General features: G+C 40.2%; 1 protein-coding gene across 3 annotated transcripts in view; it reads right to left on the minus strand.

The window, feature by feature from the left end:
• The window catches only part of REPS2 (RALBP1 associated Eps domain containing 2), a 202110-nt gene that overhangs the window by 129351 nt on the left and 45137 nt on the right, over positions 1–27622 (minus strand). For 2 of the 3 annotated variants that reach the window (XM_057719142.1, XM_057719141.1), the window contains exons 2-4: positions 14839–14962; positions 5183–5331; positions 2476–2599 (exon numbers count right to left, since the gene is read on the minus strand). In XM_057719142.1, the coding sequence (XP_057575125.1) occupies positions 2476–2599; positions 5183–5331; positions 14839–14962 (397 nt within the window). Of the gene's footprint in view, positions 1–2475; positions 2603–5182; positions 5332–14838; positions 14963–27622 lie in introns of all 3 variants that reach the window. The other variant, XM_057719140.1, reaches the window with a different exon arrangement.

Consider the following 27622-nt stretch of genomic DNA (forward strand, 5'->3'; position numbering starts at 1 on the left):
ATTGGTTTTAATGTCAGGCAGACTATTTTTTTTAAACATACAATAAACTGCATATATTTAGGGTGTACAATTTGGTATCCCAATCTCCCAATTCATTCCCCTCAACCCTCCCCACTTTCCCCACTTGGTGTCCATATGTTTGTTCTCTACATCTGTGTCTCTATTTCCAGGCAGACTATTTTTTTTAATTGAAGTATAGTTGATTTACAATATTATATTAGTTTCAGCATAGTGATTCAATATTTTTATAGATTATATTCCATTTAAAGTTTTTATAAAATAATGGCTATATTTCCCTGTGCTGTATTCCTTGCAGCTTATGGATTTCGTATATAGTAGTTTGTACCTCTTAATCCCCTACTCATAACTGGCCCTTCTCCCCACCCCCAACCACTAGTCTGTTCTCTACATTTGTGAGTAGGTTTCTGTTTTGTCATATTTATTCGTCTATTTTATTTTTTAGAGTCCACATATAAGTAATAATGTACGGTATATGTCTTTCTCTGACTTATTTCACTAAGCATAATACACTTTAGGTCCATCCATGTTGCTACAACTGGCAGAATTTCATTCTTTTCTATGGCTGAGTAATATTCCATTGTGTGTGTATGTATGTATGTGTATCTTCTTTCTTCATTCATCTGTTGATGGACACTTAGGTTGCTTCCATATCTTGGCTATTGTAAATAATGCTGCTATGAACACTGGAGTGCACGTATTTTTTCAAATTTGTACTTTCATTTTCTTCAGATATATAATCAGGAGCAGGGAATTGCTGGATCACATGGTAGGAAAATATTCATGATCAAAGTTGTAGATACATGGGTATATCCATTTGTTAAATCTCAAATGGAAGATTTTAAATGTATGCATTTTATCATATGTGAATTTTACCTCACTTTTTTAAAAAAAGGCTAAGAAAGAATGAAAGCATGGACAACCTTGACACACCCTGCTAAAAGTCAAGAACGAAGGAGAGAAGCAGGTTGTTTCCTTGCCACTGGGGGAATGAAAGCCCAATTTGAATGGAATGAGGAGAAAATCGAGCATGAAGCAGAGAGAACTGGTACAGACAGGTTTTTTAAGAAATATCAAAAAAAAAAAAAAAAGGCAGAGTAGAACCTGGTGACTTGGTAGAACAAAAAAAGACTCACCTGTGAATTAAAAACCAAAAACCGGGCACCACCCTAGGCACAGGACTCCAACTTCCAAACCCAGATGAAATTAAGAAACAAAAGCCACTTCTAAAATTAGGGAAATTGGGCAGGAGAGACTATAAGAGGAAAATGAATAATTCTCAACCCTGTTTCATTTCAGACACCAATGGAACACTCAGGTTCCAGGGGAGTGATTTTTTTGTTCCTATCCCCCAACAACATTACCTTAATTTCCAATCAGATTTTATACTCATATTCTCACTTCTCCTCACAATACCCCCAAAGGATACTATTACTCCATTTAAAAAGAGGAAAGGAAAACCATGGTTCAGAGCCGTATAGTGGCTTGCCCAAGGTCACATAGCTAGTCACATAAACCCTCACTTTCTGATTCTAATCAAAAGATTTTTCCATTATGCCACCTGCTTCTCTCAGCAAGATTATAGCCTCTCTTTAGTCCAGACTAGCACACATTTTTCTGTGTCCCTCTAGAAGTCACCACTATTTTTAATGCAACAAAAACCTGCAGAATCTGGGTCATTTTCACTTACAGCACACAAAATTTGAAAGGGGTGGGGGTGGGGCGGGTTATACATATCCAATTCTAGAATACCTTTAATTGGTCATATCTTAAACTAGGAATCTGAGCCCCACAAGGACAAGATGCTACAGTGAATTTATGGAGCTTTAAGCTTTGCAGCCTAGGCAGCCAACTCTGCAAGCCATTCTCAGAACCAACTAACATATTTTACCACTAACATGGCCAGCATAGCACAAATGCGAGCAAGCAGGCAACCCCACAACTAGGCACTTCACACACCTCAGCACAATGCTTCCATTGGCATTTCCCTTATTCTTATTCCCAAACACAAGAACTAAATATTTTCATTTATGTGCTCAGTCTTTAAAGGTTGAATCAACTCTTTTGCAGAGTTCTATTTTTTAAAGTAGTTTCATAAGAGTAGTTATCATATAAATATGTTCGGTATGTTTGCAGAAAGGAATAACAATTCCAAAACAATACAAATACTTCACGTGCTATGTTCTTGTGTAATGAATTTTGTATATGAAGAATGAAATTATCTAAATCGTTATCTACAAGTCTAAAGATGAACTAGTTTGTAGGACAAAACCAAGGCATTACTAACATAGATTTCATTTTATATTTTTTTAAACCTTGCTTGAGAGTATAAAATTAAATTGAGCCCAGTTTCCAAAGCCAGAGGTAATTAAGTCAGGAGACTCAGCAGCTGGTGGTGTTGCCGCCTGATGGATGAAGGAGTCTCTAAGACACTGCCTGGGACAGCTGGCCTCTTACCTGGATGCATCTGCTCCGTGCTGCTCCGCAGTTTGCTGTAGCCATGGCTCAAGGGCACCCTCTGGTAATGAGGCGGGGAAGAAGGAGGGGAGGCGAGGGGTGACATCGTGGGAGACTGCGTTTCCTGCTTCAAAGAACCAGAGCAGAGTTCAGAGATGATCACTCGAAGAGCCTGGCGCTCTGAGCTGCAGTTATGAAGTATAACACAACTCTACTGCCAGTAAGCCGGCTGCTTTAACAAATGGCATGTACTTGAGATGTTTTCTCAAAAATGCAGCTTGGTTAAAAAGCAGTGTCTGAGGATTCAAAAGTCTCCCAGAGAATAGTCTTGCCAGAGTTCAGTTACCTAAATTACTAAAACAAGTCTGAAACACTTCCAGTTATTCCAATAATATTTTCCTTGGGGAAACGAAAGACACTGATCACATGAAATAACATTCACACTCCCCAATTCTGATCTCTTTGTGAATAGATTCAATTTTCATTCATTAATAAAGGCTCCTATTTCCTGGATTTACACTTATCAAGTCTTCCAACAATGTGGATGTTTTTTATATATTTTAAATGCTTAATATTAAATATTCTTGGAGCTGACTAGCCAAAGTAAAATGCCAGCTTTTTTTTTATACTGAGAAATTGCAAAACAATTCATTATGGGTGAATCACTCCCACTAGCCTACTCCTAAACACTAGGATGGAACTTTAATAAACTACAATTCAAATCTCAACTAGAATGTGAACTTTATGTAGGACCCCAGGCAAGACAAGCAACCTTATTACTCGGCTAGTGGATTTCCTCCATTTTTTTTTAATGCTACCAATAGACTGGTAGCATTAACTTTGGAATACACCCAAGTAACAAGGAAACAGTACTTTTTGTCAACATAGAGACTATACAGGTGCTCTTAGTCAAAAATAACAATAATAATGCAATTTGAGATACTAATGAAGTATTCTTTTTCAAATAAAAGAATGTTTGCTTTGAATTGTAAGCTCACACCCACAGATTGGGTGGGCCTAGCATAAATCCAGCCTAAAGTGAAAGGATGTCCTCAATCATGCAGCCAGGGGATAGGCCTGGAAAATTCCCAGAGCATCAACCAACCTGGGATAGTGGACCCTCATTCCTCTCCAAATGCTGGTGAGAAGACATGCCAAAGAGTATTGATTGAAGAGTCTGATACAGCATACCTCACTTTATTGCACTTCACAGATGTTCCTTTTTTTTTTTTTAACGAAAGGTTTGTGGCAACCCTGCATTGAGCAAGTCTGTCGGCACCGTTTTTCCAATAGCATTGGCTCACTTCATGTCTCTGTGTCACATTTTGGTAATTCTTACAATATTTCAAACTTTTTCATTATTATTGTATTTTTATGGTAATCTGTGATGAGTGATCTTTGATGTTACCACTACTTGCTAAGATGGCAGTTAGCAGTTTTTAGCAATAAAGTACTTTTTAATTAAGGTATATACATTGGGTTTTTTAAGCCATAATGCTATTACACACTTAGCAGACTACAGTAAAGTGTAAATGTAACTTTAGTATGCACTGGGAAACCAAAAAGTGTCGTATGACTCACTTTATTGTGGCTGTCTGGAACCGAACCCACACTACCTCCAAGGTATGCCTGTACTCCCTTTTATATAAATGCCTGAAGAACTAGTTTAAGTATGAGAATTATGAAAGCCACCGAACATGGATTATACAACAGAACATGCTACACCTCACTTAAACATGAAACTTCTGCAACAATACCTCAAATACCCAGCATTATCAGGGTGAGCATTAGTTTTCCAACTTAATCCTTTAATAGTCATTGCATTTGAAAAACATTTTGACTGGTCTTCCTAAACATAACAAATTTCTTTTCCTTACAGAAGATACTATGATTGAATATAATTTGACTTTCCTGCATAATTCAGGATCTTCATTGGAAATATGAGATGTACCTTGATGCCCTGATGGTTTACTAATGTATAAGTCTATTTTACCTCTTCTTGATACGCTCACTGGTCTAGAATTTCATGCTTTTGTCTCTGCCAATCGCTATCTGACTACTGCAATTAGTGGTCTAATTCTAAAAGCCCATCCACCCTATTCTTGTTCCTGCTACACATGTAATGGCAGCATTTCCCAGGATGGCACTCCAAACATGCTCCCCAAGAAGGCATTCCCTGGTGAAAGAAGTTTAGTACATGCCAATCTCCAGGTCTCTTTATTGCAGGACTTCTCAGGGTCTTTACTGTGCTAATGTGCACTGCAAACATCTAAGACTGCGTTTTTGGCCTTTCCCCCAAGAACAGGGCATGAATCAGGATTCTCCAAACATATTTAACCAGAGAAAGCTTTTCTCCAGATTTTTTTTTTGAAGAATGGACTTATTAAAAACCCCTAGAAGTTACATTTCAAAGAACCCATTTGGAAATGGTGATTAGAGAAATCAAATAAGTGTGTTAAATCAGTAGCCTTACTTGAGACACAATTATACATTAAAGTAGGCTCTAAATGGCCCATGATGGCTCCTGGTAATTTCTATGCATCAGTCTCTTCTTCTTGCTACAAGGAAACTTTACTGGCTCACTTCCAAGTCTATAATTGTATCCCAGATGGTGCAATTCACTGGAAGCTTGACAGCAGCTAAGAGGCACTGCTCCACGAGGGCTCATGGTCAGAAGCAAACAGACATGCCTGATCAGACTATTTACCTGTTTATCCTCATCATCCATTCTTTTGAAGGTATTTTTCTCTGTGATTAAATATGGAACCTGAACTTTAGTTCCGTGCAGCTCACCCGTGTTCCCAAACCGGATCTCAGCATCGGTCTTTGACATCATAAAGCGAGGCAGCGGCAGTTCTGTACGAGCAGAATCAGAGAAGCTCAAGTGAGACTTTATTTGAAAACTGCAAAAAGGGGAACTCAATGGCCAAAAGATGAGTCACTTCTGAGGAAAAATTCCAGAGCACTAAATATAGATTAAATTTGATTTCAACACAATGAGGACTCCTATAATAATGTCATGATACAAAAATGCTACAGTTTAACAAGGTATCCTGGCTCAACATTTTCAACTGCTGCTCAATCATGGCAGATCAAATTCAGGTTTTGGACAGATCTCCCACTTCAGCCTTTAGTTCGGCACCAAGAAAAAGGATGTGACATTGTGGAAATCAGTATCAAGTGACAAACGGTAGCAGGCCAAACTTATATAGTGCTTATTACATGCCAGACACTGTATTAAGATCTGCAAATATTAACATTTAATCCTCACAACTCACTATGGTAAGATGATCATTAGCCTTCTTTTACAGACATGGAAACAGACCAGAAGGAGCTAAGATGACACAGCTCATCTGTGGCAGAGCTGGCTCTTCACCAGCCTACAGAAAGGCCCCTCGTTCCCAGGGCAAACTTACTGGATACAACACTTTCTCACCCTATGTCATCGGTTAAGGAATTTTCACACTCAATTTCCAGTTGTCTTTTCATAATGGAATAAGGAAAATGCTATCAAGTTAGAGCAATCAGTCCAACGTTTAGTTAGATTCTACTGTCAAAACCACTAGCCACACTCGATGCCACAAGGAGCTGATACGCAACAGTCTGGTATATTCACTCAGCTTTCAAATTTCTGACAAAACTATTCTGAAAACAGAAATGATACTTTGGCACACTTTGAGTTCTCAGCACAGCAAATCACACACAATAACACAGCACAAAGAATGCCAAAAATGGGTATAATATTCTGGATTAGGCATAATGATCTGCATCTGGATCCATTGTTCAGGATAATACTCATCAGTGTGCCTTTGCCTTCCCTTAACTTGCTCTTCCAAAAACACAGCTGCACTTCCAATGATTGATGCTGTGCTAAAGCCAGAAAACATCTTAGCAACAGCAAGCAGTATCCCAGCTCCCCAGGCAAAGAAGGCCCCTGGTTCTCTAATATCCACATCATGTTTATTTTCAGTTGCTATGTCCACATTTGACTCAAAGAAGCAGGCAATATGACAAACCCCTGCGTGATCAATCAGCCAAGGGCCCAAGAGACATAAACAGAATAACCAATCTGGAAAATTAAACCAAGACTTTCCTCTAAAGACTGGATGGCCACCATTTTTAATGTTTTACTATTCCCTAACCCCGGCAGCTCTCCAACACTCAAGGCAGGAATGGACTTCAAAAGAAAAAAGGCAAGAAAAAAGTCTATATTCTTAGTAAATCAACTATAAGCTAATCTTATGGTTCTCTTCTCAGAAAGGTATTTGTTTCAGCTCAGCCTGCAAAAAGAATCTTAAAAAAATGGAACAAGATCACATAAAATAACTTGCACTCTAATCTGCCCACGAGAGCATCCTCTCGCTACTTCCAAGCCCTGTTTGAGGGAGAAAAGAAGTGAATGCTCAGCATTTGTAAGCTCCCTGACCAGCGTTTCACTGGTGTTCAACAGATAACTCCGAGAGCAGTGGGACATCAATCCTGGCTGATGAATATCAACTATTACTCTAGGGCCCCCAGCTGTCCTTTAGTTTTTTTTTATTTTTTTATTTTATTTTATTTTTTTTAATTATTTTTTTGGGGGTACACCAAGTTCAATCATCTGTTTTTATACTCATATCCCCGTATTCCCTCCCTTCCTTGACTCCCCCCGCCTCGAGTCCCCCCCACCCTCCCCGCCCCAGTCCTCTAAGGCATCTTCCATCCTCGCCCAGCTGTCCTTTAGGACACCGTCACGGCACACATTCTCCTTCCCTGGCCATGGCACTTCTCCAGAATTGTTCACCTGGGAAAGAACCTCCCTCCCCCAGACAGCAAAAGACAAAATACAGCTGAATTTCTCTCGTACTTTCTGTTTACGTGGTTTTAAACAACTCTCACTTAACAGAACTGTAACCATATATAATGATATCCTTATTGTTGAAAATTTTAATGAAGGTGCTATTTTTCTTAAGCTGCTGAAAGATTTTCTTTTAATGCTTCAAGCTTTTAAAAAGTGAAAAGTAAAACTCTAGTCTGTCAATGTTCAGTCTAAATGTTGTTTCCTAGTCATGTGTACACCAAATTTAATAGTGAAACGTTATTAGAAAATTAATCAATAAAGTACCTGCTATCCAGTGATTTATGTCACGTAATCACAGGAGAAGATCTATTGTAGTGGTTGGGTAGAATCTTTTCTCCCAAATTGAATTAAATTTACATACGGGAAAGAAATGAAGAGTTCAAATGAAATATTGACAGGGGCCAAGGGTACAATGAGCACAGCAATCATTTGTTTCATAATGGTATCTTAGGTTGTATTCACTGAACACAGAAATGCTTTGTATATTAAACAGAAATGACTACCTTTCCACAAAGAAAACTATGCCTCTCCTTTTTTAAACATGTGACCCTCTAAGGCAAAAATCCTTTGTTTTCCCATGTTGGATGGAGTCGTGAATGGAAGAAATACTTCAATCTCCTCAATCCATTAGAAAAAACATAAGCAGCATAAATGCAATAATAACAAATGGCAAGTCACAAAGTGGCAGCTGCTGTGCACTATCCTCCAACACTGTCCACTAGAAATGTAACGTCAGCCACATATATCATTGTAAATTGTGTAGTAGCTATATTACCAAAAACAATGTTAAGCAAAGAACCCAGTGACAAAAATCCAAATACTGTATGGTTTCACTTACATGAGGGATCGATTGTCAAACTCATAGAGACAGAAAGTAGGATGGTGGGTGCTAGGGCCTGGGGGGAAGGGCAGTGGGGAGTTGTTTCATGGGGGCAGAGTTTCCATTTTGCAAGGTGGGGAGGTTGGTCACACAATAATGTGAATATACTCAACACTACTGAACTGCACACTTAAAAATGGTTAAGATGGTAAATTTTGTTACATACATTTTGTCACAATTAAAATTTTTTAACTTTAAAAAAAGATACAGGTGAAATTAATTTAGTATATTTTAACCCAATGTCCTCAATTACAGCATGTAAGCAAGATAAAAATTAATATAATAGTTTACATTCTTTTTTCAGACTAATGCTTCAGACCCCCATGTGTACTTATCTGTACCACAGACCTCAAAACAGATACACCACACTTCAAGCACTCAGGAGCCACAGTAGTTTGGCTACTGGCTACCCTACTGGAACAGCGCAGTTTGGCTGATGGCTGCTATGAAGGAATATGGACCATTATGGCCAGAAATCTGGATTTTACTAAGAAATACTATAATGTTAAATGTCAACAACTAATTGATTTCTTCTTAAATTATGTAAGGAGTATTTTTTATGGAGGGATGATTTATATAAAGCTTAAGTGTACCATTCAAAAACTTCTAACAAATGTATAGATAACCTCATAGCAAACACCCAAATCAAGATACATTTCCACCATATAGAATTTGCCTTCATATCCCTTTCTAGTTAATCCCTCCCCCGTCCCACTTGGCAACTTATTCTAATTTCTAAATCCACAGATTACCTTTGCCACTACAGAAGTTCACAAAATGGAATCACACAATATTAATCTTTGTGACTAGCTTCTCTGACAACACTTTGTGATAATCACCCAACGCACCACATAATCATCCAAAGAGACAGTTCATGCTTTTTCATTGCTATGGAATAATCCATTTTTATGAATGTATTGAAATTTTAAAAATCTAGTCTCCTGTGATGAACATTTGGGTTGTTTCCAGGTTGGAGAAATTATGAATATAGCTATTGTGAACATTCTTATAAATGGTTTTTGACAGGCATGAATTCATTTATCTTGGGGATATACCTATGAACCAAATTCAACCTGCTGCCTATTTCCATACAGCTCGTGAGTTATGAAGTACAAACTATTATTTACAAAATAAGCTACAAGGATGTATTGTACAGTTATATTTTATAACTATAAATGGAGTATAACCTTTAAAAATTGTGAATCACTACACCATATACCTGCAACTTATATAATATTGTACATCAAAGCATACTTCAATTTAAAAAAATAATATTGCCATAAAAAAGAATGGGTTTTACATTTTTGAATGTTTGGAAAACATCAAAAGAAAAATATTTCATGACGTGAAAATTATGAAATACAAATTTCAATGTCCATAAATAAAGTTTAATTGGAACACAGCCAGGTTCCTTTGTTTACATATTGTCCACTTCTGCTTTCACAGTTCTAGGGCAGAGTTGGATATTTGCAACAAAGGCCACAAGGCTCACAAAGCCTAAAATATCCACTACCTAACCCTTTACAGGAAAAGTTTGCTGGTCCCTGTCTTACACAATACAGTTGGTTAAAGTAAAATGCAGTCTTACTAAAACAAAGTTGAATTCAATGGAAAAATAGTTTACATTACTTGAGTTTTTAATTTAAATTTTAAATAATTTAAATTAATTATTAATTTAATTAAAAATTCAATTCCTCATTCACACTAGACACATTTCAAATGCTCAATAGCCAGCCACAAGTGGCTAGTGACTACCATATGAGATAGCACAGTTTAGATGCTTGGCCAAATGTTTGACAAGGGATTACCCAACTTTATGCTCACAAAAACACTACAAGGCAGCTACTATTGGTATACCTCTTCTCCAGGTGAGCCATTTAAGCCCAAAGAGATTAAGAAACTTGACTGAGGGTACACAAATAAAGACTGATGGAGCAAACAAAGAGTGGTGGAGCAAGGATTCAAAATTAGGTAGTCTATTGCTAGGGCCGGCATTCTAGCTGCTAGGCTATACTATCATCCTGAAAATTAAAATATTCTTTGAATTGCAGGTCTGAACATTCACCCTGAAACTGTGGTGTTTCAGAACAGGAAATGGTCTAGAGAAAATCTGCTGGAATTATCCACATCTTACAGGTGAGGAACTAAGCCCAAGAAGGGGGGGGGGTGTCTTCTCTTACTCATGCAGCAAATGGTGGCAGAGCTATGGCCTTAACAACACTCCTGGCTTCCTGGGGGCTCCCTTCTCTTCCCACTACTTTTTTTTTCCCTATTCATTTATCCTAGTTACTTACAGGTTAACAAAAATTAATGACATGACAATGATGTTCAGTAATTCCAAAGTGAAGCTGAACCCACACATTTTCCTTAAGTTACTTTGGAAAAATATCAGGTTGGTCTTGTCAACCCAAACCTGGGTTGATCAAAGCCTTGTAATCGCCTACCTGCACTACCCACCAGTTAATTTGGAAAAACTTGTTGCCAATTTGGAAATGGGAAGCTAGATAGCTAGATTAGCAGGTGGAGGCTGGCATGGGAAGGCTGACCTTATAATTTTGGGGAGGGGTGATGGTGAATAAGTTGTAATTATCTATTATCAATTTCATAAAAGAGCATTTAACAAAAGGAAACCAAAAAAACTATCTTAAAATTGAACACATTTCCTGGACTTCCCTGGTGGTGCAGTGGTTAAGAATCTGCCTGCCAATGCTGGGGACACGGGTTCCATCCCTGGTCCAGGAAGATCCCATGTGCCGCAGAGCAACTAAGCCCGTGTGCCACAACTATTGAGCCTGCGCGCCTACCGCCCGTGCTCCACAACGAGAAGCCACCACAATGAGAAGCCCACGCACCGCAATAAAGAGTAGCCCCCACTCACCACAACTAGAGAAAGCCCACAGACAGCAATGAAGACCCAAAATGGAACCAAAAATAAATAAATTTATTTAGATAGACAGATAAATAAATAAATAAATAAAATTATCCAGATGATTGTCAATTGCAGACGAGGTTGGGAACCAAAGCCTGAGAAAGATGACTTCTGTAAGCATCCCTCAGGAGTTCCAGGTGAACCTGAATTCCAAATGTTTGCGTTTAAAGAGTGACAGGTGATTAAGACTCACTCCCCATGCATAAGCATTTATGTCTTCATTCATTCATTCATTCATTCATTCAACAAACATGCCCTGAGTACCCACAAGGCCCCTCAGTGCAGGGGTTGCCAGATGCTCCTCCCTTCCCCTTAGACTTGCAGACTGCTGAGGAAGACAGACAAAACGCAAATGAATTTTTTCTTAGAAAAGAGTACAACAGCCCAGTTGCAGTTTTATTGTGCCACAGGGCATTAATTTTATATGTAATTTAGCAAACTTCTTCCAGCATTCCTTCTTTCCATGACTATAAATACTTCTAACTTTCCTACACTTTCTTGAACCAGCTTTACTACATGCTGGTTCCTTTGTTAATGAATTAATTTGACAAGACATACTTGAGATAGAATGGTGGGGACAGCCTCGGAATCCTGAAGGATGAGGAGGAGAAGGTGCCAGCATGGGAAGGAGATGGGATAGAACAGACCACTAGCAACCCAACACCTTGACATAACATGCTCTTTCCTACAGCAGCAAAGAGGTGGCCCAGAAATGGCTAGAAGGCCAGTGAGGCTGGGGGACAGACTGCAAGCAAGAAGAAGAGGTTTGAGATGAGGATGGAGAAGGATGAAGAGGCTAGGTTATGCAGGGCCTTACAGATCAGTGTAGGAACTTTGAACTTGGCACTATGTACAACAAGCAACCACTGGGAGGGTTTCAAGGAGCTGGATAAAATGATCCGGTAGCTATTTTGAAAAGACCACTCTTATTGCTGTGAGGGAAAAGAACCTGGAGTAGAGAAAAGAGAAGGCCGAGAAACCAATGACAAAACCATCGTGGTACTCTCAGGTGAGGGGCTGAAGGTAGCTTGGTCTAGCACAGGTAGAGAGGTGGAGCGAATGAGCAGTGAGACTGCAGCCACCCTGGCAGGACTTCTGATGGATTATATTGTGAGCGAGGGCAAGGGGGGAATCAAGAATGGGTTCTAAGTTGCTGGCTTAAGCAACTGCATATGGTAGGGGTATTTAGCAAAATGGGAAAGGCTAGGGGTTAGAGGTTAACTCACACATACACACAGGCACATGTCATTCACGAAGTAAGGGTATGACTCTTACAGAAGGAAGGGTGGACTCACAACTCCCTGGGTGTGATAAGATTCTCACATAGCATTCTCTCTGGCCTTCAAGGTTTGTGTCACCAAACATTAAGCTAATGGATTCCAAGCAACAAATTGGAAAATGCTAAGTGGCAGCTCAAAGTCTGACCCAGTCTTGCCCTCATCCTTACTCAACCTATGCTGACTGCAAATAACTATCATTCAATAAATCTAAACAGAGGAAGAAAATTCAGAATTAACTCTGAGTATACGTAAACCCTCAGAGGAAAAAGGCAGCATGAGGATTTATAAAATACAACGGAGAAAGCCTTACATTTCGGGAAAGGGTTAATCCTTTACGCAAGTGATAACTTAGACAATCCATCCCTTCCATATCTTCCCCCAAGGAAATTAAGCTGTAGATCTGAGCACAAATCAGATAAAAGACTTCAGTCTAACCAAATATAAGCAACAAAGGTGTCAGAAGTTTATTCTTTTATACAACAAAGCAGCTCTTAACTCTTCCACAAGATGAAGTTGGGAGATACTACAATAAAGCATAATGACCATTTACAATGGAATGGAAACGATCGGTGTCTACCACAAATCGAAATTCAGTGAGCTGCAACTTTGAATTAATCACAGCAAGTGACTGACAGCAGTGACCGATACACAGCAAACCAGCCACTGAAATAACACTCCATCAAGAAACCTATTTCAAGGAACCAAATTCTATAATACCGAGGCATGCTTTGGGGGTCGAATTTTTTTTCCCATTCGGAAAACATTCCAGTTTTAAAGATTAGAGTCAGCACCTTACTAAACAGAATCATCCAGAAGAGGCTACTTTGCATAGCAATGAAGAGCATGGAAACGGGAGGCTGAGCTCCTGGCTAGAGCTGGTTAGAACCTTACATCCTTAGGCAAGTTACTCAACCCTCCTAAACCTCAATTTCCACATCTGTAAGATGGGGACAATAACAGCACCAGGGTAGGGATTTCGGGTGTTCACCCACAGCCAGGACTCCCCTCCTTGCAGGCACATGAGGGAACTACAGCCCGCCCACTCCGCAGTCTGCTCTGGGGGTCAGCAGATCCATGTGCCAAGTTCTGGCCAATGCGCTGTGAGCAGCAATAACCTGAGTCACGTCCAGGCCAAAGCATGTAACTGCTAGGCTGAGAAACTATTTCTCTGCTGTGGCAATTACGGGAACAGGTGCTGTGTTGGAGGATAAAGCTGCCAGGATCACAGAGCCACCACATGGAGGGCAGCTGCCTTGGAGGGTCACCCTGACCCACCGCAAAGCAGGAAGCAAGCCTTTGTTCCATCAAGGCACTGAGATTTCAGTGGTGCTTGTTAGCGCAGCTTATCCTAGGCAATGCAAACTGACACAATTATCTAATTTAGGCAGATGCTGTGAGGACTAAATGAGAGTGTCTGGCACACACTAAGCCTTTAATAAAGATTAGCGGGATGATCGTGGCCTCCTGATGGTTACTGTAAAAGGGCTTCGTTTCCCATAGTCAGGCTATCAGAATCTTCTCTGCTATTCAGAGCTGTCCTACAAGGTTACCATGGACTAACCATAAATCCTCAACCCACGTCGAGGTCCACCAGGGACTTCACAGAACAAGGTAGGAACAGCTGAGTGATTTTTATCTCAAAATGAGGAAAAGGACAAAGTTCCTGCATAGCTGTGTGGACACAGGAAAGTAACTCATACCAGAGGGAACTAACAAAGGACCTCAGCACATCCACTGAATAATCACCTTCTTTAAACAGCCTGGTAAAACCAGTACTGAAGCAGTGCAAATGATGCTAAGAGTTTGGGGCTTTGCTTTTGGTTGAAGTTCTGGAAAGTGCTCAAGTATGTGGCGGGTTGGAGGCAGGGATAACAAGATAAGAAAATAGTAAATCAAAACTTTGAGAAGATAAATTCATCCTGCAAGTACTTAATGACCATCAGAATAGTGCTTTGGGAATTGAGGGATTAAAAGATGATCATAGCAGAAGTGCCCGGCAGGGACAGAAGAGAGAGAGAGAAGGGGCGGTTCCACTCAGACTCTCCCAGTTACTCAGCCCCTTGTCCCTAATAGAGACTTAAATGACATTATAGATTCCTCAAGGGGAAAATTAAACTGAGTCTTCTTATTTTGCCACAGGCTCTAGAATCCCAATGCCAATCTTTTCTGAATAGAGAACAAAATCTATTTTTAACTGCAAGTCAGTTAAAAGGAACTAATTTCAGGTCACTCTCTGAATTTTTTTCTCATTAAAAAAAAGAAAAAAAAAACCTGAGATACGTGGTAAATTTTATTTTATTTTAAAGAAGAGTTGGAAGAAGAAAGGAAAAATTCCACAACTGCTTACAGAATAGGCCTTAAACTCACTAAAAATGGTTCTCATAAACAAGAAAGCCATCATGGATAATAAAATGTATAAATGGGAGATACTTACCACATTTAATACTCTCTATCCGCACAGGGAGGCCAGACTGTGCTGCAGCAATTAATTTCAGGGCAACATAAAACTGGGTTGGACCAAAATAACCAACCCGCTTGGCACCACACAGTTCTGTGATCTGAAAACAGACAAGAGAAGGGATGCTGAAAACTCCATTTCATAACAGGAAAATGAGACAAGACATTATGAAATCTCAAGGATTTCACAGGGTAACTAACCAAAGAGTCCCTGGAGAACCTATGTGTACCCACTGGTCAGATTCTTCTTCCTCCAGTTTGCTGGGAGGTTTTCAATTTGGATAATTCAATTCTACCTACGCATGATGTTTCCGGACTGGGTGATTATTCCTCCTTTTCAAAGATAAAAATAAAGGTGACAAAGGATAGCTGTTAATCTTCTTACAAAAGAGTGACTTTTTCAGGGGGTGGATTGTAATGTACAAAGTCTAGAAAGTCACTGGGGTGAAAAGAGAACAGATTAGTCATCACCACTACTTGTGGATTATCCTAGTTGATCAAAATTAAAAGTGAATTCATTATTTTTAAAGTTCTCAAGCAAAATGATTTCCAAGCATTAAAATTTCATTTTGAGTGCTCATTTCAGAGAAACAAAAAGGAAGGACTATACACACAAATGTTATCAAGATATTGCAATCTTTATTTGCAGGCCTTAAACTAACATATGTCCTATTGGTAGTTTAAAAACAACAAATTAAATATTCAGTGACTTCTTTAAAGTTATTTGAAAGTAACAGATACTCAAACGTTCAAATAATAGTTAAGTGGGGGTGAAGAACTAAGAACCCCTACTTCCAATGCCGCAGAGGAAAACACTAGACATTTCTTCTAGAAATGTTCTCTGCATATATATATAGCACACACCTGTGTTTTTCCTGTTGTTTATTCAAACTTTATACAAATAGAATACTATGTACTATTTTGCAACTTGTTTTTCATTTGGCATTATCACTTGAATACTTTTCTCTAGCAGCACAGTCAAAATTACCACATTATTTTAACAACTGCACAATATTCTGCTATAAAGATACACTGCATGTATGTTTTTTGTTTTGTTTTGTTTGTTTGCAACAAAGTAAGAGTTTATTTGTAGGGTACCAAGCAAAGAGAATGGGCAGCTAATGCTCCAAAGACCCAAACTCCCACAGTGGCTTTCAGGCTAGGGTTTTGTTTTTTGCTTTTTTCCCACTGTGCGTTTATTATTATTATTATTATTATTAGTTGGTCCTTATGGATGGGGTTTTAGATTTCCACTAATTAAATATCACAAACACTTTCAGAACAAACTATAAACACTAAGTACTCTTAAGAAAACTCCAATCAAAATTCAACTGGGATGTCAACAAAAAATTGCAGAATAAGGGTCTCCAAAAATTTTCTCCTCCATCAGAGCAATGAGAAACCAACTAAAACGGACAGAACTCTGGAAATTAACCAAAAGTTTGCAGCAATCAGGGGAGTGTTTATTCAAGAAAAACAGCTGAATCTTCAGGAAGAACATTGAGCTTTGTGGCCTTTTACCTGGCCTTACGTCCATTCTCTCCCTCTCCCTCTCCCACTCGGGGTATTTTCACTGTCCCGCAGCCTGCACTCAATGAGACTGGCCTCCATGGGAGGAGACAAGACAGAGCTGGGCTTCTTGGATGTGAAGACTAGTGTTTGTCATCAAACTGGGGTAGTTTTTGGCCATCATTTCTTCAAATATTTTTCTGTCCCTCTCTCTCTTTCTCCTTCTGGTACTTCTGGTACTTCCAGGAGCCCACAGCCTACCTCTCCTAGCCCTAGACTAGGAGCTGGGGTTGGGGGCAGTGAGTCCTATCTTCTCAGCTATACCCACCAAGAACAGAGCCTCCATCATATGGAACTGGTGGGGTGGGGAAAGGACAAGGTCGTGGCTCAAAGGCTGCTGGCTCACTGTTCTTACTAAGATTTAGTAGATTTTCTTGAATAAATGTTTCTACACCTGCTGTATGTCTTCAGGTCATTTTCCAGACTTCAAATGATTATCCTTTATAAGTTTTACCAGTTAAGAGGTTGTTTCATCACTGGGGAGAGGATCTGCTGAGTTTCTCACACTGCCACTCCAAGTCTCAACCCTCCCAGATTCATTCTTTTTTTTAATAAATTTATTTTATTTATTTATTTATTGGCTGTATTGGGTCTTCGTTGCTGCACACAGGCTTTCTCTAGTTGTGGCAAGCAGGGGCTACGCTTCATTGTGGTGTGCAGGCTCCTCATTGTGGTGGCTTCTCTTGTTGCGGAGCACAGGCTCTAGGCCTGCGGGCTCCAGCAGTTTCAGCACATGGGATCAATAGTTGTGGCGCATGGGCTTAGTTGCTCTCCAGCATGTGGGATCTTCCTGGAGCAGGGATCAAACCCATGTCCCCTGCATTGGCAGGAGGATTCTTAACCACTGCACCACAAGGGAGTCCCCAGGTTCATTCTTGAGCAGAGAAGCAATATGATGCTATGGTAAAGAGAACAGCTCTTGGAGTAAATGACTTAGGTGTGAATCATGGCCCTAGCACCAACCAGCTGCCTGTATAAGCTAAGGCAAGCTACTTACCTCCTGTGTCTCAGTCTCTCCTTAAGTGTAAACAGGTACTCACCTCATGAAGGCTAAAGCAGCAGCGCCGACAATAGTGTTCATTCAATAAACATGCCATCGTCTATTTTTTTGGTCTACTTGTTTACATTGTTCCCATTCTAGCTGCATATTAGAATAACCTGAGGAGCTTTTGAAAAATGAAGAGACCTAGCCTCCACCCCCAAAGATTCTACTTTAATTGCTCAGTGGTGTGGCCCAGGCATGGGTATTTTTGTAAAGCTCTCAAGGAAATTCTAACGTGCAGCCAAGGTTGACAATCACTGCTTTTTGGTTACCTCAATTCTTTCCCCAGGCTTCAGGGACCATCCAAATGCTAACGATCACCAAACCACTCTCTCCAAACCTAACAACTCAGATACTTCATGCACTTTTCCAAAACCCCCCTGGACACCTCTACGTGGATACCCTAAGCAATCTCAGCCATAGCATAAATAAGCCCTACTCATGTGCCCCTCCCCACATATCCTTCAACCTGCTGATCTTCTAGCAGCCCTTGCCTCAGTTGCTGGCATCAACTGTTCCATAGTCCAAATTAGAAACTTATCTTCGATGCCAACCACATCCAGTTGATTCTATCACAGAACCATCTCCCAAATCAAGGCTATCTTCTCTCTGCCATGCCTTAATTCTTCCTAATATCTCACCTGGCCATCGTGAAAGATTTTATTTTTTTAATTATTTCTATTTATTTTAATAGAATTCACACAAATTACCGTATAGAGACAGGTTTCTTTTTTAAAGTGTGACTTTCAGATAGTAGCGTGTCACCTTTCCTCAAGTGTGCAAGGAGGCATCAATACTTATTATCAGAATTTGTTTCTAGAGGAAAAGTTGCTCTTGAAACTTAAAAAACTTTTTTCCAATAATTTATATATTTAGCTTTCTACTGAAGTATATTCCTATAGAAAAGCATAATATACAAACAGAAAACCATACAACAAAGTATATAGTATATAGTTAGATGAGCTTTCACAAATTGAATACAACTACATAACTAGCATCCAGATCAAGAAATAAAAAATTACAAGCCTTCTAGAAGCCCCCCTTCAAAGTTCCTTTCAATCACTATCCACCCGTCATTTTCCTAACTTCTAATACTATAGATTAGTTGTGCTTGTTTCTAAACTTGTTTGTGACATTCTTTCAAGTTGTTGAGTGAAACTGTGGTTCACTCATTTTTGTTGTTATTCAGTACTTGTGTGAATCTATCACAAATTATTTATCCTTCTGCCACTGGACATCTGTATGGTTTCCAGTTTGGGTGGGGGTTGGGGCGGAATACTGAAAGCTCCAACCCTCTAAGCATCTGGTCCTCAGGAACCAGCCTCCAACCTTGTTACCTAGGGGCTTTCCAAAAGTCACCTCACTAACAAGCCACCTTTATTGTTCTTAACACAGGAAATCCCAAGGGTTTGGGGAGCTCTCTGCCAGGAACAGGGTTGAAAACCAACTATATGTTTCTTATTATAAAATCACATCACAATAGGCCATCCGCATGCAACTGATTCTCTACTAGGCTAAGCTCCATGAAATAGGGAGATGTATGTCTTGTTCATCAGTTCCTTTCCCCGCCACATTGATTATGCTTAATAAATAGTGGCTGAATAAATAATTTTCTCGAATCAGTGTCTCCTCAGCTCATCTTCCAATTCCAGTTCATCCTCCATAGTGCCTGCATATCTGCCTTTTAAAGGCTAACAATAGGCAGAAATAGAGACACAGATGTAGAGAACAAACATATGGACACCAAGTGGGGAAAGCAGGAAGGGTTGGGGGGGGGAATGATTTGGGAGATTGAGATACCAAATTGTACACTCTAAATATATGCAGTTAGTTGTAAAAAAAATTTTTTTAAAAGTTAAAAAAATAAATAAAAAATAAAAGCTAACAATACTGTCCTCAGGCTTAAAGACATCTCAGCCTGGATCCCCACCACCCTCAGGACAAAATCCCATCTTCTCAGCACAGCATTAAAGTTCCTTCACAACCTGGCCCCTAGCAGCTTCTCTAGTTTCATCTCTGGACACACACACATGCACACAATTCTGTAGCTGAATTCAGCTTCTCCTGCTTTCCCAAACATATCTTGCCCTTTTACATTTCTGGGCCTGATATACATGGTGCAGAAGATGGGAAACTCAACAGCCTTGAAGTCAAGGTTGGTCAGGATAAATTGAATAATGTACTAAATAAACGTGACATAATGCTTATTAGCAGTGTTCAATAATTGTTGGGTTCCATCCCATTCACCTGGACCTGGAACATCCTCCTTCCCCATTAGATTAAACTCATATGTTACTGCTCTGTAGCTCCTTCCTAAGTCCCCAGGTATAGTCTATTCAAATGTCTATAAATGTCTATCACATGATACATTATTGTCTTGGATTTGCTCCAAAATAAAAGGAGGAAAGGGAGTAAGTGGAGAGTATGGGTGAAACAAGTATTACCAAGAGTTGAAAATGACTGAAGTTGGGTGATAGGTTCATGGGAGTTCTTTCTCCTACTGTGTATGTTTGTATATGCTTGAAATCCTCCATATTCAAGCTTTTTAATGTCTATTTCAACACTTACCACATAATTATCTGTTTATCTCTGCCTCCCATTAAAATGTCTTCTCTCCAAGCGCAAGGGATAACTTCTATTTATCTCCCAGCACAAGGACAGGCACCCAGGACACAGTCCAAAAACTCTCAATCAAGTGAAGGAAGCAACTCTCACAAATAAAAAGTAACTGTTTTATAATATATTCCTTATTGTGAATAAATAAATTACACAACTTCAGATACAGGCTTGCCTACACATGGGAAAAGCCAACATCATCAATATAGTTGTCTTGCAGAATAATTCCTAATATTAAGAAATTGTAATCCTTGCTATGTGAGAAATTTAACAACTATATTTCAGTGTTAATTTATTATCAAGGTGACCTTCAGTTATTCCTTTACCATAACCATCACATAGAAATAGAAAAGCTCTTAATTAAAGGTAATTGAAATTGCTGCTAAAATATTCACTATGGTACTTCGAGACTAACACCCAAATCTGACATTAGTAAACCACCTCATTTACCTTGGACTCTATCCTTTGCTCCCGTATGCCAGTAGAATCACCGCTTTGTAACCAATGTAGCATATGCACACATAAGTGAGGTAAGCCCTTAGGCCACTTTTCTTGTTCTTTGTACACCAAACCTCTAAGAAACATGCCAAGAACTTTCTGAAATAGTCAAGCTGCAAGGAAGATAAATTACAGGCCTTTGGAACTTACATATGGAGTCTCGTAAACTTAAGACTTCTCAATCCAAAAAGCAGGTTAATCTTGCAAGTTTCTTTTTCCTTATTGAAGTTCAAAATGTTCTAAGTCTAAATTCTCCATGGAAAAGCTCTAAATTGTGCATAGAAATGTTTTAACGTAATGTAAAGAAAAAATGGCGGTGCTTTATCCCAGATACTCAATTAGCAGGAGATATTTTATATAACTGCTCTTCAAACAGTCCAAGTTGCCAAGATTTTCTCAAAATAAAGAAAAAATGAGAAGACTCCACTCCTCTTCTTTAGTCTAAACTCCAAAACTGCAACTCTCTCAGCTGGACCCATCTTAGGTTACACATTGTGCAAATTTCTAACACAGAACAAGAACCTATGGACTCATGTTTGTTTTCTCAGGTGGAAGGCAAAAGATGAAAAAAAAAAGGAATGGATGAAATCAACTTCCTCACAGCCTACAGATGTACACTCAGCTGTCGGGGTGCTGGATATGCATCAGAAAAATTCACCGACCATTTGGGAGGAACCTGGACCAAGTTCTGGAAGAAGATGGAAGGCCACTAAAATAGCTTCCCTCCTATCTAATTCTGAAAGATTAAGTGGCTGTGCTGAGTAATCAGTCCACACCCATTCCAGTTTGCCTGAAATAATACTTTCTTTCCGAGCTGAACTGTAATAAATTTTCAAAACTGTTCAAAGGTTTGAATAAGCTTCTCTCTTTCAAGTATTTTTAAAGACTTCCTCAGAGAGATTTAAAAATTCAAAGTCCTGGTGGGAGGGTTCCACCACAGCTGCCCAAGTTCAGAGTCTCTGCTCACACATCTACTACTTCAAGTCCTGCCCCTAGACTCCTGCAACCTCACACACCACCCTCCACATTCCCTCCATGACATCTTATTAAAACAAGGCCAAGGCCACCCCCTCCCCCCAACTCAAGCAGGCTTCTGGGGCTCCTCGTGCCTTTTCCTGTAAAACCCAGACCCCTGAGCATGGTTTTGAGGCCCTCCCATCTGGCCCAAGCTATTGATACCTTTCCAACAAGCCCACGTCTGTCTCCTCCCCACCCCGCATCCAAGGCTTCAGCCACTCCAGATGCCAACCGGTCTCTCATCACAGGACAGCCATGCAGGCCTCTGGGCACCTGGCGTGTCTCCCGCCTGGAAGCTAGATGCCTCTCCACTTCTTTACGCACCAGACTCTTTCTTCAAATCACCTCAAGACCAACCTTATCTTTGAAACCATAGTCAGTTCCTTATGGCAAGTTTTCTGCATTCCCATAGTCCTTTTCACTACTTTTCTATCACACCACTAGCCTTGTAATACAACAAAAACAGTATTCTGGTCACTGGCTCCACTCTACCCCATCTCCTTCCCGCACCCCTCAAATGCCCAGCACAAGGCAAGAGTATATCTTTATCATTTGTGTCCCCCAGGACTTACACTTTACGATGCTTACTACATATTCAGTTGCTCAACGAATGTTTGCTGAATTAATTAGTTTTCACAGCCTGTAGTAGCAGAATGCTCTTCTTTCTCTCATCCTGTAATTACTTTTACAAGCGGCTGCTAAATGGGCTTCAGTCATCTCACACTGTCGAACCTGAAGAGCTCCTGCAGGAATATAACAGCAGGCAAGCTGCTGTGTCCCCTCCCTGCTCAGCTGGAGGGGCGGGTCAGAGTCCCAGCATGAGGAGCACACCGCACCGCACCGCTCCTCCCTGGCCCTCGGCCTCTGCCCTGGCCTTCAGCCTTGCAACCCAGAACACCTCAGCGTGCTCCAGCCACTCAGTGCCCTCAGGGTGCACCACCAGCTTATGCCTCCAGCCTCCTTCTACTTAGCACACCCCCAGGAGACGCCAGCCCCCACACAGGCACCCTCAAAAACAGAAATAAAGAGGAGAATTTAAAGTACATGCTTATGAGTTGTAGGTCAGCCTCTCAGGAAACAGCTGAAGAGTTGGGTCCACTATCCTGGGTTTTCCTTTCCTACTCACGTATACGTTTCCAAATATCAAGAGCGACTGTCAGTCCAGAGGGCCTGGGTGAGCCACCCAAGAAAACAGGAACCCCCACGTCTGACTACCCAACGTGAGGTGCCACAGCACATGCTTAAGGCAAACCCTCACCCCGTTAAAGAGAGGATAGACATTCAGTGCTCAGGTGTGATTTCACACACGGAAGCCTACTAATACCTGAAAGTACTTATTAAAGTGTCCTGGGCACCTCCCCACTGAAAGCGCTGCACTCAGTGCCAAGCCAGGAAGTGAGCCTCGCTGAACAAAACAACCTTCTCTTTTCTCTCTCTCTCATCCTCCCCCAACTCCCTTTTCCTCCCTCCCCCACCTCTAAATAGTTTATTATTCACCTCCTGAAACAGGACTGTCCCCTACACCATCCCATCATCATCGCACCTGAGGGAGTCAACATTAATACTATCACACAACATATGGGCCATACTCTCATGTCTTCCACTGTCTTAAAAATGGCCTATAGAATTGAATTTCCCTTCTCCCATCCAGGATTTAAACAATGTTCATGCGTTACACATTTTTATCTTCTCTCTCCTTCGTCTTTCCCTAATCTAAAACAGTCCCACCTCCGTTCTTCATTGACACTGAATCCTTTCAAGAGTTCAGGCCAGCTGTCCTGCAGAATGTTCCACATTTTGGATTTCTGTTTCCTTGGGATAACATTCAAATCAAACATTTCTGGCAAGAACACCACGCAGGCGATACTGTGATATAGTAAGAGGTACACGACAGCTAGGGGTACATAATTTCAGAACATCCCACCACTAATTGCCAAGCTTGTCCATTTGGTTATGATGGTGACTGCTAGATCTCTGCACTGCAAAAACATGTTTTCACATAGTACATTGAGACCATTTGAAAATTCTATCCCCTGACAAATGGGCTTTTGACTCTGCTCAATACTAATTCCAAGTAAGTCTAGCTAAATTACATTAGCATCTACAGAACTGGAATCTTACAAAAATCATAACAAAGACAGGGATGATATTTATTCCATGAAGTGGCTGTCATTACCTCCAGTTTATGCACAAATAAATGCTATAACTCAGAGAGTTAAGTGAGATGTTCAAGGTCACAAGTTCAGAGCCAGTACTCAAACCTACATGTGCCTGGATCCAAATGTAAACATTTTCCATTACATCAGGGGTTGGAAAACTGACATTCACGAGCCAAATCTGGCCCACTGCCTGGTCTTGTATGGCTCATGAGCTGAGAATGGTTTTTACAGATGAACATTTGCAGTCAATTTGATGATAGGGAACACTAACTTTGAATCCTATGAAGTAAAATGTTATCCCCAAACAAGAATTCCATGCTTCTTACTAGCAGATCCGTATTACTCCCCCACCCCCCACCCCCACCCCCTGCCAAAATAACCTTGTACTCAATTATTCTATTTTGAATTTTGTCAATAAAAACTTTGTGGAAGGGCTTCTCTGGTAGCACAGTGGTTAAGAATCCACCTGCCAATGCAGGGGACACAGGTTCAATCCCTGGTCCAGGAAGATCCCACACACCTCAAAGCAACTCAGCCTGTGTGCCACAGCTACTCAGGCTGCGCTCTAGAGCCTGTGAGCCACAACTACTGAGCCCGAATGCCTAGAGCCCGTGCTCCGCAACAAGAGAAGCCACCACAATGAGGAGCCCCCACACCACAACGAAGGGTAGCCCCCGCTCACCACAACTACACAAAGCCCGTGCTCAGTAATGAAGACCCAACGCAGCCAATAAATAAAGACAAATAAATAAATTTATGAAAAAAAAAAAACTTTGTGGAATAAATAAATAAATAAAATTAAAAGAAAAAAACTTTGTGGAAGTTTTTCTCTCTTGTTATAAAAGTACCTATATAATATCCTCAATTTTGCCTCTTGGCCCTCAAAGCCTAATATTTACTACTGATTTCTTTACAGAAAGGGTTACCAACCCCTGATAAGACACTGCCTCCCAGAGCTGTACATGACATCCTTTGAGGATATACATGATACCCTCAAAGCCATGCAGAAAGGTATTTTCCTAAAATAATCAGCTACATTAAGTAAATGCCAACTTAAAGAGTGAACACTTCCACTAGAAGAACACACATGTATCCCCCTCACTTTCCACCCATTTATATACACTTGTTTAAAATCTTCAGAAGCTTTTGAACTAGGGCTTCCTACATTACTATAAACTTCTACACCTAAATGTCCATCAACAGATGAATGGATAAAGAAAATGTGGTACATATATACAATGGAATATTACTCAGCCATAAAAAGGAACAAAATTGGGACCTTTGTAGAAACATGGATGGATCTAGAAACTGTCATACAGAGTGAAGTAAGCCAGAAAGAGAAAAACAAATATCGTATATTAATGCATATATGTGGAATATAGACAAGTGGTACAGATCAACCAATTTTCAAGGCAGAAAGAGACACAGATGTAGAGAACAAACATATGGCCACCAAGGGCGGGGAGGGGGGTTTGGGATGGGATGAATTGGGAGATTGGGATTGCCATATATACATTGCTAATAAGAAAAAAAATCTAATTTTACACTTTAAATATATGCAGTTTACTGTATGTCAATTATATCTCAATAAAAGTTCTTAAAAAAAAAAGCCTTCTACAGCAACCAGCTGGAGTCGTATTTCAGATAAGAGTAAAATCTATGCAATAATTCACATGCTAAAACTAAGAATTTGCTTTTTTCAGCCTTTGAGGTAGTATAATTGATAAATAAAATTGCCGTATATGTGAAGTGTACAATTTGATAATTTAATGTATGTATAGACTGTGAAAGGATTCCTACCATTGAGTTAATTGACACATTCATCAACTCTCATAGTTACTTTTTTTGTGTGTGTGAGGACACAAGTTCTACTCTCTACACAAATTTCAATTATACAATATCATTATCAACTATAGTCACCATGTTATACAGTAGATCCTCAGATCTTATTCATCTTAGAGCTGAAAGCTTGTACCCTTTCACCAGAGACTCTCCCTATTTCCCCCACCCCACAATCCCTGGCAACCACCATTCCATTCTCTGTTTCTATAAGTTTGACAGTTTTTTTTTTAGATTCTATATATAAGGGATACCATGCAGTATTTGTCTGTATCTGTCTTATTTCACTTATTTACTTTTCAGTTTTAAAAGGAGAAGGTGTGGACTTCCCTGGTAGTGCAGTGGTGAGGAATCCGCCTGCCAATGCAGGGGACACGGGTTTGAGCTCTGTTCTGGGAAGATCCCACATGCCACGGAGCAACTAAGCCCATGTGCCACAATTACTGAGCCTGAGCTCTAGAGCCCACGAGCCACAACTACTGAGCTCGTGTGCCGCAACTACAGAAACCCGTACACCCTGTGCTCCTCAACAAGAGAAGCCACCACAGTGAGAAGCCCGTGCACTGCATCGAAGAGTAGCCCCCGCTCTAGTAAGCCTGGGCGCAGCAACGAAGACCCAACACAGCCATAAATAAATAAATAAATAGAGAAGGTGTTATAAATCTTCATAACCTTTCTTTGAAAACATCCCTATGCATTTGTGAACACATAATGATCCAAGATCTCCCAACATGTAAGCAACTCCCAAGTTGCACATCAACTTTGGAAGCTATATTATCTTTCAGATCCCCCAAGATGCTATTTAATTTAGGACCAGAGAGCCTATGATAAATTGTAGACTAAAGCCAGCCAAGACAATTAATAACTAGATAGATGAATGAATGAATGAATGGCAGAGGTTATAACCCCAGATCTGGTTTGTCAGCATTCTTGGCCCAAAGCCAAAACTCACCCCAGTAATGGGGAAGACCCAACCTGCCACTCTGGCTCAGATGGAATCTGAACAGGAAAAAGACTCTGGGCAAAAATTCAGGAACTTGCATACTGCCAATGGAAGCACAGAACAGTATAACATGCAAAAACCATTTGGCAACATCCATGAAAATTACAATTAAAGAATTATAATCAAACTTTGGATCTAGTAATTCTACCTCTAGGAATTTACATTCCACTTTATACAAGCAAAATGACATATGTACAAGGTCATTCAATATGTAGCATCTAAGATACAGATTTGAAAACACCCAGAGGTCCATCATCTAAAATATCAGCTTAATCAATCACGGTTCACCCACACAACAGAATTCTAGGCAGCTCTTAGACATCTGTTGTATCTGTGAATGCCCATCATCTCTCAAAAAGCCTTACTCTACTGAGAAATTTCTCATATTAACAAATTTCACCTCCCAGCTTGAAAGCTGAGAATCAAATTCCTAAACTCCTTTGCAGCTAAACTGCAAACATGTGACCAGGTCTCCACTGATGGGAATATCCACACAAGACTTTGCTTTAAAAGAAACTCTGCTCAGAGCTTCTACTTTTGCAGGGGAAGCTGCATTCCTGGCTCAGGATGATGGCAGAACCAACTGCAGTCCAGTCAAATCCCTGCTACCTGCTGCTCAGTACAGGCAGGAGCACAGGTGGCTCCCTAATACTAGAACTATGCATGGCTTGGCCGTTGTTTCTGGAAAGTTAGATGTCCCCTGTTCTTCCAGCCCTCCAAACGACTCCATGAGTTACCTAAAAGTCCTAATCCCTTTCTGGCTTAACCACCTAGAGTGGATTCAGCTGTTTGTCACAAAAACTGCCCACTAAAAAAGAATGAGAAAGCTCTTTATGCACTCATATGGAAAGATCATCAGGTTAAACTGCTGAAAAGAAAAAAGCGAGATGCACAATAGAGCATAGCAGGCATCATTTTTTTAAAGGTGCTGAATCGAGATGCACTGACTTATATATTCATATGCTATCTCTGGAAACTGAAGCTAACAAGCTTGGCTGCAGTGCTTCCAGGGAAGGGA

Source organism: Hippopotamus amphibius, chromosome X, assembly GCF_030028045.1.
Source record: "Hippopotamus amphibius kiboko isolate mHipAmp2 chromosome X, mHipAmp2.hap2, whole genome shotgun sequence".
NCBI lineage: Eukaryota > Metazoa > Chordata > Mammalia > Artiodactyla > Hippopotamidae > Hippopotamus > Hippopotamus amphibius.